This window comes from Brachyistius frenatus, unplaced genomic scaffold (assembly GCF_029030835.1).
Source record: "Brachyistius frenatus isolate BFR_SWC_R1_liver_20210118 unplaced genomic scaffold, ASM2903083v1 Contig_62, whole genome shotgun sequence".
In the NCBI taxonomy this organism is placed as follows: domain Eukaryota; kingdom Metazoa; phylum Chordata; class Actinopteri; family Embiotocidae; genus Brachyistius; species Brachyistius frenatus.
Genome location: NW_027210661.1, coordinates 1,742,079 through 1,758,494, shown reverse-complemented (window position 1 = coordinate 1,758,494; position 16,416 = coordinate 1,742,079). Strand labels below are relative to the sequence as shown.

The window sequence follows — 16,416 nt, the reverse complement described above, 5'->3', positions numbered from 1 at the left end:
TTGTTTTGAAACGTGCAGGTTTATAATGAGTCACGTGGTACTTTATTGATCCCCCTTATGTCTTGCCCGTCTACGAGGGAAGGATCAGAGCACAGGGTCGGGTAATGGTCAGAGCTACAGGAACTGACCAACAACCTACCCCTGCCTCCATGTGTTTGAGTAGTCCTCACACATTTTCAGGAGGACAAATGACATCAAGTACTCGAGAATGTCATCTAGGTAGTTGAACTATGTGAGGAGACAGCCTCCTTGCAGGTACTTGGACATCACAGCTGAGTGTGTGAAAACATTAATCATCCCCCTTCTGTTCCATCTTACTGACAGCCATGGTAATTATCACAGATGCACAAGCGCAACATACACAGCCGTAACTCCTGTTGAGCTTCTGTACCACACCACGTGTGCGGATGAACAGCATACCAGGCTGATAAGGTCAAACGTATCACCACACCATGGGCAAGAGACATGCACAGGAAGAAGCAGGATATGGGAGGACAGAAGTGAAGCGAAGAAGGAGATACCTGTAGGGAAAAAAAACTAGCAAATGAAAGGGATGGAAAGAGAGATATGAGGACAACATAATGGGGAAAGCAAAAAATGAGTGACAGGAATGTGAGAGGCAGAATGTATGAAACAGCAGGAGAATACGACAAAACACCGTGAATACAAGAGAACGAAAGAAAGGAAGCAAAGTGTCAAAGTCAAAGTGACGGGGAAGAATTGGGAGTCTTTGGAACGAGTTGGGACATACTTCAATGTAGTGTCACAACAGTGAACAACAAACAACACTACCTTAAGATGACACTGATAACAATCACGAGATCACTATTGACATTTTGTCCTTTGGCAATCAAGACACACAACAAGTTTCGCAACATGTGAGACAGAACAGAGATTCTTACTCTCTTTTTTTAGTGGCTGTCGTTTAGTAATTGTTAGTAGTATTATGTCCTGAACAGCTAATTTGCTACTATAATATTAGTTTACATTGATTTTATTTTACGTTTTGCTATAGAAAGAATTGCCATCTGATGTTTTCAGAAATTTCTAGTCAAAAAATGCCCAACATTTTTATGCTGGCGCTCGTATAATGGGAAACCTGATGCAACCAGACATACACATGTTACATGTGCAGCAGCAACAACAACAAAAAAATCAGCACAGAGCATAGTTTGGCTCTGTCTCTATTCATTAGGAGTTTCTGCTTTCTGGTATAGAAGTTTACTGACTGGAGTTTGTCTCTTTTTTCCTCTGATGATCTGGCTAGTTGAGAGGGCTCCCACAGAGCGGTCAGGGAAAAATATGGCAGACACGCTCTCAGAAGAACCCCTACGGTATGTTATGTTTTCATTGCGCTTAGCTTCAGAGAGCAGAGGGAATATACTTTATACAAGCAGTCATCAGTTATTGTTTGACTTTAAAAATAAACAGTTATCTACCAAAGCAAAGCAGGTGTTGAATCCCAGCCAAGAACTAATTATACTGGGGATTATGGACATTGTGTGCATTCTGTCCATTTATAAAAACATGTATATACATGCAGACAAAGTGGTAAAAGTAAACTGTATCCTGCACTGCTGAGTTAGCCACTAAATATATTTCACAGTAAGTGTTTTGATCAAAAATTATTTTTTACGACTTCAAGTAGCACTTATTATGCCAAATAAAACCTAAATAGACCACGGTACATTTCATTCAGAACGTATTGAGAAAACGTATTATAGAAATGTACTTGAGCAACAGATGTGTTGTAAAATAACAATAGCTGGGAATAGTTAGGTCAAATCAAATTTAAATGCTCTATAATACAAGTGTTCATTTTTAGCCCCTTAACCCATATGTCACACATGTTTAAGTCAAACACATTCAACAACACTAACCTTTGTATTTCGGCGCAGGCTCTTGAGAATATTTCTCCGTTTCGGATCTTCAATCTCCTCGATGGAGTTGTCCTTTTGGGCTCCACCCTCATCCTGGCTGGTCTTGGGTGGCCCTCCCATCTCGTCATCACTACCGATGGAGAAGCTCGTCCTAAAGCTACTGAACTTCCCAAGCCGTTTGGATCGGTCCCTGTAAAGCTTTGGCTTTACCCCCATGGCAGACAACTTTCTCCTGCGCTCCAGTGAGCTGCTATCTGCCTCACTGTCTGACCCATTCCCTCCAGCACTACCATTTGAGTGACCTTTGTTGGCGTTGCGAATGGTGATAATCTTGCCCTGTGTGCTGTCATGAGGGACAGAATAAATGTTCTCCTCTTCTGTGGGTCGAGGTTTGCTCACAGCATCCATTGGCTCTGCGTAGTCTGAGGGGTCATAGCCACCATCGCTACCTGGTGCCCATGTGACAGCTTGGGGTAATGAGCGGCGGTTGGGGCCTCCCTGCTGGTCCATGTAAGGGCCAAGGTTAACCTTACGGACAGGCTTGGGCTTCACTTGTGGAGGAACCTTGTTGTTCAACTTGCTCTCAAAAGTGCTGAGCTCAGAAATGACAGAGAAGGTATCACTGGAATCCAGATCTGGCAGCTTGAAGCTTCCCAGGTGGGAGCTGAGACTGCCATCCTCCCTCAGGGTAGGATAAGGTGGTGATGGTTCGATATCGTCCTCCGAGTCCATGAGGATGTTAACTGGACTGGGAGAGCCACAGCGAGGGCTGATGCTCTCATTTGTACATGCCTCAGCCACATTATCATACATGTGTGTTGCCTCAACAATAGTGCGCTTCTCTATTACTTCTTTGAGGAAGGGCTGGAAAAGGTCAATCTTGTGAAGTCCCCCCACAACGCCACCATGTCCACATATTACTGTGTTAAACCTGGCCTCTATTTCATGGGCCAGTTCCTCTCCCTGGCCGACTTGCTCCTTGGCTGATTCCGAGTCTGACAGCTCCATCTGGCTCTCCCCTACTGCTAGCAACTGGACTGGGATGATATCTTGGACCTCACACAGGAAAGCACATAAAGTCTCCATAGAGGCCTTGCGGCGAGCAGAGTAAACTGCAATGAAGCCGTGCACCAGGCCGGTCTTGCGGAGGGAGAATGAGGAATGGAAGGAGAGCAGTGACAGCTCCATGTTTTGCCTCTGACCTCCTACATTGAGCTCTAGCAGAACAGAGGTGCCACTACTGAGGCTGGAGGCCGGACGACAATGCTGGGGCAAAATAAAGGGAGCAAGGAGTTGGTCAAGGTCATACGTGTCTCCACACATCAGGCACATGACTATCCTCAGGTCTGCCTCGAGCACTGGCTGGGACTGAGAGTCTCTGAAGGCAGAGGATGGAGGAGGTAAGGGAGGGGAGCTGCTTCCTACGTTTCTCCGTGACTCTAAGAGGCCTTTCAGCATCTGGCTGATCTGCTTCTCATTGACATTACGGCCATAACCCATGCCTGGAGAGGCAGGGTCCAGGTAGGCACACTGCAGCTTTCCAGCCACCTGCTGTCCTTGATGTATGAGTGTCTGAGCTGTCTCCCCCCCAATATCCCCAATGGACCCCACTCCCCGCTTGGTGACTAGAAGGAGGGACAGCGGGAGATGGGCTAAGCTGTTTTCCCTTTCCCTTTTGCTAATCGTGGACTCTCTAAGCTTTTCTATACTCTCAACAACATAGGAGAGGGATTCCTTTGAATTGTACAAACATAGGCAACCGTGGGGTGTAAAGGTTGGTGTGTGAAAGGAATTGACTGGCAGACGTACATTGCCCTCTATGGGACGAAGGGCTAACTCGTACATCTTGCCATCTAACACGTACCGGTCGTCACTGCCGCACAAGGCCCTTATCTCATTTGCCATCTCTCTGGCTAGCCCATCTTTCCCTAGAATGACGAGATTTATCCGCTCAGCCCTCCCCCCCTCCAGTCTTGCGCTGTCTGATGATGGGTAGCGTGTGGGAAATCTGGAGGCTAGTATCTGCTCTATCTTACTGTCCACACAGTGGGGGCTGTTGGGACAGGTGTCCTTTGTAGGGTGGTAGACAAAGTGGATATGTTTCAATACCAGAGCATCCCTTTCTGCCTGAAGCTTTTGCAGTGCTTTAAATCTTTGCTCCTCACCCAGCACCTCCTGAATGGCTCCCATTTTCTCTTTACTAGGTTTTGCATCCACTTCTAGCTCATAAAAGAGCTCAGAGTATTCAAGAAGCAGTTCCTGAAAGTCCTCTTTGGCCCGGTCAATGATTTCCTTCTGGTGTTTGTTGTAGATATCCAGATATTCGGCTTCATCTAGCCACTGGTAGAAATCTTCATTCATGATGAAGCTTCGGGCCTCCTCCCACGGTTTCCCTGGCGTGATGAAAGGAGAGACACTTAGCTTTTCCTTAAACTCCCATCTCATCTCAGCCCGTTTGCGGTCATTTCTTAGCTGTTCCAGGTGGGTCTCATAGATAGTCTCAGATGCTGGGGTCTCCAGGAGGTCCTGGGGGATACGGTCATCCTCCATGTTGTCAATGTGTGGTGTGGTCTCCCAAGGGGTATCATCTAGCACTACAAACCACTGGGAGAAATCTCTCTTTGTCTCCAGGACTTTCTGAACTCCAGACCAGCTCAGGTGGTCTATCTCATCCAACTCTGGTAACAATACAGACAGGGCCTGTGGCAGAGTACTTAGATAGGCCTTCCTACGTTTCTCTATATGGTCTTGTTTCAGTCTATGCACGTGCTGCTGGAAGAGCTTCTTGGCTTTAGCAGTCCCCTCAAGGAAAACATAGTCTTTGTACTCAGGGGCTGACTGCATGCGGCGATTGACGACAGGCCATGTCTCATTGTGATTCTTCACAATGCGGTTGACCAGCCACTCATAGCGGTCTTTGGCTGAGGCAATTTGTTGACTCTGCTGTTTCAGGGACTCAAAGTAAGGGATAATCTTGGGCTTTCCCCTACCCTTGTCTATTAGCTGAACCAGTGTAAGAAAGGCTAGGTCAACATTGACATTAGAGCGCGCTGATGTTTCTACCACCTGCAGGTTCTTCTTGGCGAGGGCAAAGGTGTGCGAGTCTTTAATATAGCGCTCAACTCCTTCATCACATTTGGTGAGAACCAGTACCACAGGCTTCTTCGTTTTCGCTAGCTGGTTGTACAGGTTGGTGACAAACTTCATCTGGTCCTCAAAGCTACGGTTCATACCCCGGCTAACATCTACACACAGTAAGAAGCCATCCACCATAAGCTTGCCTTCAGGCATCTGTTTCTGTTCAAAGTCCTGCTCCAGCCCCAGCTGATCTGTGCAAAAGTACATCAGCTTTTCAGCCGAAGCCAGCTTGTTGGATGCTGCCCTCTTGATGTAAGGCTGGAGTGCCGTGCTACGGTGTGGCTGGAACGTCTGATCATCAATGAACTCTGTCTGCTCCACCACATTCATACGACACTCTGGCCCCTCCTCCATTGTCCTTCCAGCCTCTCCCCAGAACAGGAAGTGGTCATTGTTCACCACACGGCCTCCAAAGTCACTGGTGCTGAGAACGGAGGTGTGGTCTAGGTAGAAGTCATCTGCACTCGGCCGGACAAAGCGGTTACACAGGCAGGACTTGCCCACACCACACTGGCCTTTCTCCTTCTCTGTGCCAGACAGCCCGACCACGATCAGGTTGTAGGTGGGTGCCCGGACATCTTGCTTTTTGGCCATTATGATCACTGGCAGAGGCTCATCCTGCCATGCTGGCTGCTAGCTCTAGGGAGAGGAGGAGGCTGCCAAGCAGGGTTTCCATGCAAGTGGTGCTCACTGGGCTGGGGTCTGGCCCTGCATGACAGGGAGAGAGAGAGAGCGAGATACAATTAATCTAGAGAAATACAGAAAAAATATTCCATTGACAGTCTTTATTATTAGAGAGCTATTGTGCCCCTCATCTAAATTCCTACTATGTGCCTATGCTCTGTTAATAATGTTTAATCTGTGATCCTATTTCTCCACTGAATGTTTCCTGAAAAGATTGAGGTCATTGGCAAAGCTGCCGGAATGCTGCACATTACTTAACCCAGCCGTAGCTCAGTTAAAGGCAATTTTTCCCCAGTTTAACTCATTTAATTTTAATGCTGCCAGGACTGCAGCTCTAACAGTGGTGCCTTCCACATTTCACTCTCATGTTCATTGAGACTCGATGTGTGTTTTGGCTTATTATCTTTCATCCTACAGTATGGTCGGTCGTCTTGCTGCCAGCAACATTAGAATAAAGTTATGTGGGGTTTTCACCATCAGTGCACTCAAACACATGCACGCAAGCACAAACACACACTGGCACAGTAAGCTCCCTGCACCCCCAATGAAAGACACACACAAGAAGATGAAAGCAGATAAGTGTTCCAGAGCTAAAGTTACTAATTGGCCAACTAGGGAAAGCCATCTGCATTTTAAAAGGCTGCATTGCCTGTTAGCCGACTCGTCTCCATCAAAAACATGTTTTCTTATGTTTCTCACCAACAGATCAGTGCTGGCTCTAATGCACCAACACGCATGTCTTACCATATTTACCTAAAATATACACAACAGTGCAGTGCTAACAAGAAAAAGACCCGCACACCTAGGAACATATGCCGAGGCTTAGATGACTGGCCAATTTCATTAATCCATTGCTAGATCAGACCTAAAAATAAATTGGTAAGAGAGAGGGGATGAGGGATGGGGGATGCTCTTCATGAAATGGTCCTCGTTCGAAGCACAATTTGTTATGAAACAAAAATCTTCCTAATCTGTAAAACATCCAGCACACACAGGCTTGGAGCATGAGACCAGCCCCTCTGTGTCGTAACTGAGGCATTAATGGAGTAAAACAGACATTAAAACCACTATTAATCATGAATAGCTCTTTTGACAGAGAGCACAAAAGCAGACAAAGCCTTCATTGCTGTTGAATTGAGTTTGTCAGACAACAGAGAACTGTGGATTCACAAAGATGAACTTCAAAGTCTAACACTGCTTCACCAGAGGGGTAGACAATGAAAAGGAAATGGTAGGTGGAGTCAGAAACTCACTACAGTAGAACACCCAGTAGATAAAAAAAGAAACTTCACACCTCCCATGTGTAGACTATTAGATATTCTGTATACTGTATCTCTGAGTCTTACGTGAAAAGCTGAGTGCCACTAATCGAAGTTCAAAGCTGACAGTTACGGCAAAGCATTTAAACCCTTTGTTTCGCTATATATGCATTCCTATCAGGATGTGAATTAACATTACAGAGGCAAGACCTCCCCTGTGCTTCAGCAGGTGTATAACCCAGCGCCGGCAGAAAAAGGAATCAATATCAAAAAGAATGTCTTGTGTTTTGATATTTGGAGAGGAAACATCCATGTAAAATGTATCAAGGCACCTGGAGACAGACCAAATCCCTGTAATAATAACATGCGGTGGTCAATACGTTCGAGTAAGTATATGACCTGGGAATTATGGTTAATTCATGCTCCTCTTTTTCAAAGCTCTCTTGTAAGTACATGTAATGCATACATGATTCTATTTGCTTGCCTGTATGTGTGTATGTGTACCAGTGTATATATGTTTTTCATTGTGTGCCTCCACATCCACATTAAATCTATGATCGCAGAACACATCCAGTTAGAAAGATAAACAGCCTAAACAGCCTTGACTGGGTGATAACAACTGCAGTGGGGAATCTACAGAGCTAAAGTCAGCAGGTTAAAAGCGCACCTGTGTCCTGACCAAGTAATGTTCACATTACAGAGCACACCGTCTCAAAGGCAAGCAGCCACAAAAAAACATGGCCTGCTGCCCCTGGATATGGCCCACTGTTTAACAGAATATGCATTCAGCCTGCTAATAATCTTTTTTAATATAGTGTGTCTACATGATCCCTTCCTGTGCCATCCAGTGACCAGCTTCACAGACATGAAAAGGTTAAATCCATTTGACATTAAGGCCACCATTAAATGATATCTGATATGCAGAGCTGCCACTTTATTAGTGGTTACTTACTGATTGATATCAATTTAATTCAGTGCTATTACAGTTATGTGAGGCTAATATCATTTACTCTATTGTAACTCGTAAATTTTTCTTTTGGAGTCAACCAAAAGGGATTTCAGGTATGGGTTTTATGAGCCCTGCTATTGCAAAGATCGCTGTGAACAGCATCCCAGCAGAATAAACTATTGTGACATGCTTGAAGTAGCTGTCGACCGAGCTGACAGAGGGTATTACCCTAACAGATAAGCAAGGAGGCCCTGGCACAGAACCACATCAGCACAAAAACCCCGCACCACCTAACACATAAAGATGAAAACATGCACGTATGCACACATAAACTATCCAAATTTGATCCTTTGTGATCAACATCCTGGTGACAAACGTGTCGTTTGTGAAATAGGTCATGTTGGTACCCAGCTGCGAGAGTGTTGGGATTAAATACAGTCAAGCACTCCGAAAGTCAATATAGACATTGAGGCTGGCCAGGCTCAACACTCTCAGATGCAATGCTGACATCTGCTTTGCTGACCCCACCTATCTTTTTCTAATAATGCTCCTGTGTGCACGCTGTGTATGTGATCCTCCGAGCTCATACACATTGTGTGAGTCAGATATCACTCTCACTCAAGTGCAAATATATGTGCGTGTGTGTGTGTGTGTGTGTGTGTGTGTGTGTGTGTGTGTGTGTGTGTGTGTGTGTGTGTGTGTGTGTGTGTGTGTGTGTGTGTGTGTGTATATATTACTTAGAGCAATGTTATTTGCAATAACCTCAAAGAGAATGGCAAAGAAAATAGACAAGATGCAGTTTTCAGGACAGTCTTATATGATGATGATGATGCAACTGTTTATAACACAGCAGCCAATAATAGAGAAAAAGAAAATGCCCCAGTCACTGACTGCTGCGTCCAAGCCAGAAACACACAATATATATGGCACTACAGCTGCACAATTCAGCTTTTTTCAGCGGACTAACTGCATTATTTCGTGCACAATAGATCTAGTCATTGAGGAAATACATTTCCTCTTTCCTATAAAGAAATCCCTGCCTGTGCTCGACTAGCCTCAGTGCAGCAGTCCAGTTGCAGAGTAGTGAGGCAAACAGTCTTCCAGTTCACCCTGAGGCCTGGTGTCTGGTGCGCATGTCCAGCCACATACCAGTGTCTCGAGGCCCTGGGCTGTATGGGGCTGACGCAGAAATAGGTTTGGGCCTGCGTTGCATCTGCCTCTGCCCTGAAACATGACGGTAAGCAGAGAAGGAGAGACAGAGTAGGAGGTGGGTGGAGGAGATGCAGGAAGGAGTGGAAGGCATTGTGGAGACAACAGAGGGTGGGAAGTTAGTTCACATGGAGAGGATGGGGGTATAGAGAAGAATGGATGCGAGAGGAAGGGGATAAAGGTCAGACGCCTGGGTCATGTGAGCTGCACATCGGAATCCCCTGAGGGAAGAGGGGCAGGGCGTGGCGAGGCCTGGATGAGTTAAGGGTCGGGGTCTGACCCGTCGCATCGCTCACCCCCTTTCTAATCACAAACAGCACGGCCTACCCAAAAAGCACATTTCTATTTCCCTGTTGTTTTACGTCTCTCCTTTCTCTCACAAGCTTTTATCAATGCGCTGGTTCAAAACAGTTGAAAACCGTCATCTCGCCTTGACTAAACAAGCCCCTTCTAGGTCACTGACTGTCTCAAGGACAAGAAAAGCCAAAGAAGATAGGATGCATCTGTAGAGCATTGGAGTGCAGCCTGAAGCTAATACTGGGGCGGCAGGGCGTGAAGTTCAACATAACACGTGCTACAAAGGGCAGCAGGGGAGCGGCTGTGTTCACTGCCCATAAAGAGAGACGTGTAGCCTTCACGGGGTGGCTGCATTCCTTTCACTTCAGAGTTACAAAAGTTAGGAGTAATTATCAGTCGGGCATGTTTTGCGATACCACAAAATCCTTATTGCACTAGTATGTGAGCCTAAACAGAAAGTGCACATGGATTGAATGTGATAACCACTCCCGAAAGCTAAATCTGTAAGGAAAGAGTGAGAAAAAAGTGTAAAGTATTTTGTAGATTATATGAATATCATGTGCAAACAAAAGAAGAATTTCTCTAATGTAGTAAAAAAGAAAGAAGAAAAAAAAAGAGCGCAAATATAATTCTTATATAAGAAGGAGCACTTTTCGATATGTCTAACTGACTGCCACATGGTTCTTAGTGAAAACTAAACGAGAAAGCCCGGTTTCCCAGCAAACCCTCTGGTTGTACAGTAGCACACAGTCAGAAAGGCTGGGAGTTGACAGAAACAAAGGTCATGAAATAGTCATGAAGCAGTGTGATGGCGATGATGATGACGACAGAGAGGGAGTAGAGAAAAAAAAATTCTCACTCTTATTCTCTAAAACACAATTGTGGCCAGCCCTCCCTTTGTTTCAGTCCAAAAACATGTTTTCTTTTCCTGCCTCTTCTGCACAATTTAAGTCTTCAGCCAGCTGTACTTCCGCTCCCCTCTCCGTTATTATTTTTCCGTCTCTCATCTCACCCAGAACATTACCATCATCATATAGATTTCCCATCCCCATCTGTCAAGATGTTTTTGTTTTTTTCTATTCTCACTCTTCTCGAGCTCTATCACACACACCCTTTCTCTCCCCCTCTCTGGAGATTTGTTGTCCATTAGTAAGATACTAGGGTCGTGGCCAAAGCGTCAGGGCTGTGGGTGGGGGCAGTCCCTACACTGATACCACATCCTGCCCAGGCTGTGTCTCTCTCACTGGACGAGGGTATAAACAGAGAGATGAATGTTCAGAGTGAAGGAGAAGATAAAAAAAAATACGACGTGAACGCAGATGTGACGGGGTCTAAAACAAGAAAATGCAAATATATAGCGCTCAACTACTGATCCTCACACAGACATGTGTTAAACAGTTATTCAAATGAATATGTATTTATATGTAAACGCCTCCACACACCACATTCAGTACTCTGTGGCACAGTGGATCCACTAAAACAGAAGTAAATTGTCTTTTTCCACAAACGCGGTGCATCCATCTATCTCTCCCCAAACAGGAAATACAACTTTCCTCACTCTTTCAATCTTCTGCATGCATCAACAGAAGACATAAACATGACAATCATACCACTACTAATGCTTTTCACATGCGGCCAGGCAAACAAAATACACCAGCGAAACCACATAAGCATATCCAAATGTAATAAATGATTCCTGAAAGAACACTTAAAACTAACCACAAAAGCTCAGCACAGTCTGAATCAATCAACCTATATCTCACATGTAGCATAAAATAAGCGTATTCCACTCGGGGCGTGCGGACCCGATGTGGCCCTTTTGAAATTATCTATGGCCCGCAAGAAGCTGCCTGGTGTGTGAGTGACACGATAAATAAGACTACGGTATTTTTTTTCTGAGCAACTTTAAGACATCTGAACCAAAGACACAGGGATTAAAGCAAGTAGGAGTGTGTCATCTTATAGAAGATGCCCCACTCATAGAAGACTCATAGAAGATCTATGTGGGAAATGTTGGCGACAGGATAGCGTGGGAATGGCGAGGGGAAACCCCATGTGTGTGTTAGCAGTGGGATTACACCTGGGCCACAGCTTCTAAAGAGACACTTCCATTCGCTAAACTAAGTGTCACTTCATCCATTCATCCAGAAAGTGCCTTTTTTTCTTAGACACGTTTTATTTAATGTGTATTTGTGTCGGGACACACCGCAGCATTTATAGCCTGAGCTAATTTGCTGTGCCCGTCCCCAGATGGGCCTTTAAAATACCAAAAATTGAATTGCCCTACAATGTTCAAAATCTCGTCCTCGTGTGCAAAAACCATATCTGCGTACCATCACATATCCAGGTCTTGATCCAGGACAGCTGGTCAATGATGCCTGGGATTATGAACACTCTGTGGATTAGCTACAGCTACTTGCGTCTTTCCATTTGCAGGATCACAAGTTGTGCTGTTTGCACATTAGTGTGATTCGATGGCACGCTGAGATAACTGAATGAAAAAAAGACCAAAGATAACAAAAAAATCTCGAGCTCTATCACGCTGCACATGTGCACACTGACACGTGTATAGGCTCACAGTGCACTGACATAGAAACACGCTTATAAATAATTAGCAACTCCATATATTCTAATATTGCAGTTGTACATTTTTGCACAATTGCTGCTCCGGGCTAGTAACACTCCTGTTCCGATTTTTTGCTTTTAGTGAGCCACTGCCATGTGGCTTTTCACGAAGCTCTCAGCTATATGTTCACTTCCATTTACTCTTTCTTCCTGGCACTGCAGATCTGAAGGGTGAGTTACTGATAGACCCCCTGAGGACAGAGGTAGACGAAAAGACAGGAGGAGGAAGGACGCAGGATAAGACTAGGAAAAAAAAGGACACGAGGGACAAAGACTTTCAACTATAACTCAACATTTGAGAATGCAAGAAATCAGAAGGAAGAAGACTGTATTCACAATCTAATCAACTTATTGTAAGTCGCTTTGGATAAAAGTGTCAGCTAAATGAAATGTAATCAGAAATTCAGGACTCCGACTGAACTTTGGAAGAAGCTAGAAGAGACGAAGGACCAAGGTTCAAGTCCGATAAAGAAAGCATCTTGAAAGAATGGACTTCCTATTCAGAGGGCAGAAGGACAGAGTGAGAAGGGCGAAAAAGAAGGGTGGCACTGTGGTTTAACCTCTTCAGCTGCACAGGAAGGCCTCACTGATAGCACAGCTAAATATAATGTGCTGGAAACATGGCCAACGGCAGATATAAATTCAAGCTACTACCACATAAATCCACTCGAACAGACACACACACACATACTGTCGATGCTGAAGTACTCACTGGGTGGTACTTATATCTGATAAGGTCATTTCTCTCCAAGCTGACAGCAAGCCAAGTGAAAAGTGAGAGGTTACAGGGTTTCTGCTGCTATGACTTAGCAAACTGTGACACCAGCTCTCTCACTCTGCCGACCCCAGCTATTTAATCATGTAATTCATTTATCAAGAAATAGGTCAAAACATTTGTGAAGACATGCTGTTTTTCTCTGTGTTCTGTCAATTTAATTCAGATTTCTTTGGATTCTTGACAAAATCTGACAAAACAGGTGATTTGAAGATTTCACCTTTGGTTTGAGGACTTTGTTTTAGTCATGTTGTATTACTGTATTATATTTTAAAGATAAAAACAGTAGTTTAACAGTAAACAAGATGTTAAAAAATTATTAATGGAATAACCTACTAATGAAAATATGAAATGGAAATAAAAATTAACTGCAGTCCAAATTTTACAAAAAGCAAAACAAAAAGGGATTTTTGGGCCCTAACACTGAAAGCTGTGCACTCTTAACACACGCTGTGGTACATGGAGACATTTGCTCCAGAAATTTCCTGTTCAACAGGCTATACAACGATAAACAACAACAACAACTCTTGCTTTGCATGCGAGGTCAAAAAGACAGACGAGCCTGTGTTTTCCTCTGGCACAAAAGCTCATCTGTGGACCGTCTCTCTCTCTCTGCTCCTTAATTCCCTCTGCCAGTCATGAACTGCCTTACTCCTTTAATGCCCCTGGCTCTTGTGTAATTCTACCTACATTTCCCTCTCCTTGTCTTAGCAGCTCTATCTTCTCCCGCAGTAGTGCCTAACCTCACGGCCCAGCCCCTGTCAGACTAGCAGAGTGTATGCTGGTGATATTAGCATACATCTGATCCCTGCTCCCCTGCTAGAAGGCTTGTCAGCGTCAGCACGACTGTATACACACATTCAGACATCCAATACAGTCGTCCTGTCCTCCCAGCCAAACTCGATGCAGCAGCAGCCCAAACAAACAGCGACAACACAGACAGATATAGACCATACGCAAATATGTCCAACACACTCAACAGAACAGGGTATTAAATGTAGACACAGGGCGTGCTCGTATAGTGTAGACACAAACAAACGCCTACGTAGCAGTTTTGTGGTTAAATACGACTGTGTTTTGCCGAACGGGTATTGGCAGGTGCATCTTGAAACTCAGCTGGTAATCTTCCACCCGAACGAGCCTCCGAATTCAAATTGCTGGTGTAATTGGTTTGACAGCAATGGTGTGTGTGTGTGTGTGTGTGTGTGTGTGTGTGTGTGTGTGTGTGTGTGTGTGTGTGTGTGTGCGTGCGTGCGTGCGTGCGTGCGTGCGTGCGTGCGTGTATGTCATTTCAGCACTGGTGACGCCCTCCATCTCTCAATTCCAAAAGTTGGCCGTGTCGGGGATACGTAGATATCATATGCCATATAAAACAAAAGTCCATATTTGTCTTTGTCACTATACATGTTCATGTCTTGGTGCATTAGTGTACTGTAAACAGAGAATTGCTTCCAGCACATCCTCTCTTTACAAATAAAATCGGACTGAGCAAAATAGATTTCCTTAATAATAAAAAAAGCCCATAAACCAGAAAACAAGTTGTGTTCTCATTCTGCTGGAAGAACAGAACAACTTTACTTCCTGAAAAACGACGTAACCGACTGCACTCTGACCTCTGGGTGGAAAGTCTCCATATAGTAAGATAATTTCTTGATAAAACAATGTAATAGTTAGATATTGTGGAGCTTTTCAAAGACTCGACTCAGGGACTCGCGCTTATTCAAATCCACAATTCCACTCCTGGGCAGAGAAAGCCACTCACAAAAGAGATACTATAATTTGAGTGTCAGATCAACTGCTGACATTACCTTGAATGTAATTGTCATTATTAACCCATTTTCAGTGGAGCGCTCATCCTTAGCTAGAGAGAGCCTGATATATGTGTTGGGTTTGTTTCCCAGATGGCAAACAAGACAGGAAAGCTGCGCATGCTCACAGAGCCATGCTGCTGCCACCAGTTTCATTTTTCTCACTTTATCTACCGCTGCTGGGAAGATTGTGACACCCAGACTAAACTCCGGGCACAGCCTTGATTGCAACAGTCAGCTGACTGCAGCCACACAACTTCCATTGTTTTGTCTTGCTAAGAAATGTACAGCATTGAGGCTGTGCACACCTGTGTTGTCTTATGCATTCCCTGCTTCCTGCTTCGGGTTGGCAGAGGAAAGAGAAGGGAGAGAATGGACAGGGCAAAATGGCCGCTGCTGGGAGATTTGACTTCTCAAAACCAGTTGCCAAAGTATACATGACCATATTTCATTTGTTTAGATGTGGCGGTTTCCCAAGAGGTAGGACGGTTCTCTATTTGGTCTTTTAATTACAACCCCAAAATAAAACCTTTATAATGAATCACTGTTATGCTTTACGCTGAGAATATTTCATATCAAATAGAGAGCAATCAATAAACTGCAGCACCTGCTGAAACATATCAGCCTTGACGCATTACAGTAGACACACAGAATTCAGAAAAATGCAGCTGCCGAGACTTTTACATTTGAATATTTCTCAATGTGACGTTAAAGCAACACTATAACTTCAGCAGAATATAAGGACAAAGCTGCTGAACTCTTTCCATCTGGACTTTTAACCTGCGGGCTTTGAATATAATTATGTTCTATGATCCTTAAAAGGGAGATCTTACATCAATCAGAGATCACCCAAACCGTTACTAGGTGACAGATGGTCTTCACGCACACAAAAACAGCCACCTCACACCTACACCATATGTTCCAACATAGACACGGCACGTTCACATCTCGCAGCACACAGGCGCCCTTTAAACTCGTACGCTCTCTGCTTAAATAGTAAATGTTTAAATAAATGGTGTTTTTTTTGTGTTTTTTTTCCTCCTCTCCACCAAGAGAAATGGTCATGCACTGCTGAATCTTGATACCAATTAAAACTGAAAGTGACAGAAATGAAGCAGCAGAACGGGCTGAACGGGAGGATAACGTGAAGCATCGTCTGCAGAATGTTGGGTAGCGTCGGCTGTGAAAACGCCGTATTCCAGCAGCTCCATCGTTGCAAGTGTGTAAATGCAATGTGTGTAAACTGTGTGTGGTCCGTTCTCGTCGTGTTCTCGTGCGGCGTCGGGGTGCTAATTGGCTAGCCCGGGCGGCGGCGTCCTTGGAGCGTCGTTGCAGCCAACCAGTGGCAAAAGAGGACCAACCAGTCAATAGGTGTCACCTCCACTCCTCTCAATCCTCCCCTGCTCTGTGGAAGGCTAATAAAGCAGCCCGCAGTAATAAAAAAAAAAAGGTACGCCTGGACACTGCAGCGCCAACTGCTTTTGACAGGCTATCTGATCATTAAAAGGTACATACCAGATTCAAAACAACAGAGGGAGACTGAACATCCCAATACGGGCTTTGTTTGTGAAATAGTTTTTCCATTGAATTGGACTCTTTTTGGAAGTACAAACTGATCGACTGAGCTGGCGATGGTGAGAAACCGCTCATTGTAAGAAAATGGATTTAAAAAAAAAAAATAACTACAAAAGGTTTCTGAAAGTTTGCATCGACGCCAGAGCGAAATCGTGTTTTTCCACTTCAAGTGGGTCAAAGAAAAATAAATTATTTTTCGGCGGTAAATGCGATCTTT

General features: G+C 44.5%; 1 protein-coding gene across 1 annotated transcript in view; it reads right to left on the bottom strand.

Annotated features, from left to right (window-relative positions):
• arhgap35a (Rho GTPase activating protein 35a) overlaps nucleotides 1–16,416 on the bottom strand; it is a 59,393-nt gene that overhangs the window by 14,120 nt on the left and 28,857 nt on the right. The window contains exon 2 of the mRNA XM_069706418.1: nucleotides 1,881–5,726. Coding sequence (XP_069562519.1) covers nucleotides 1,881–5,612 — 3,732 coding nt within the window. The 5' untranslated portion in view covers nucleotides 5,613–5,726. The remainder of the gene's footprint in view (nucleotides 1–1,880; nucleotides 5,727–16,416) is intronic.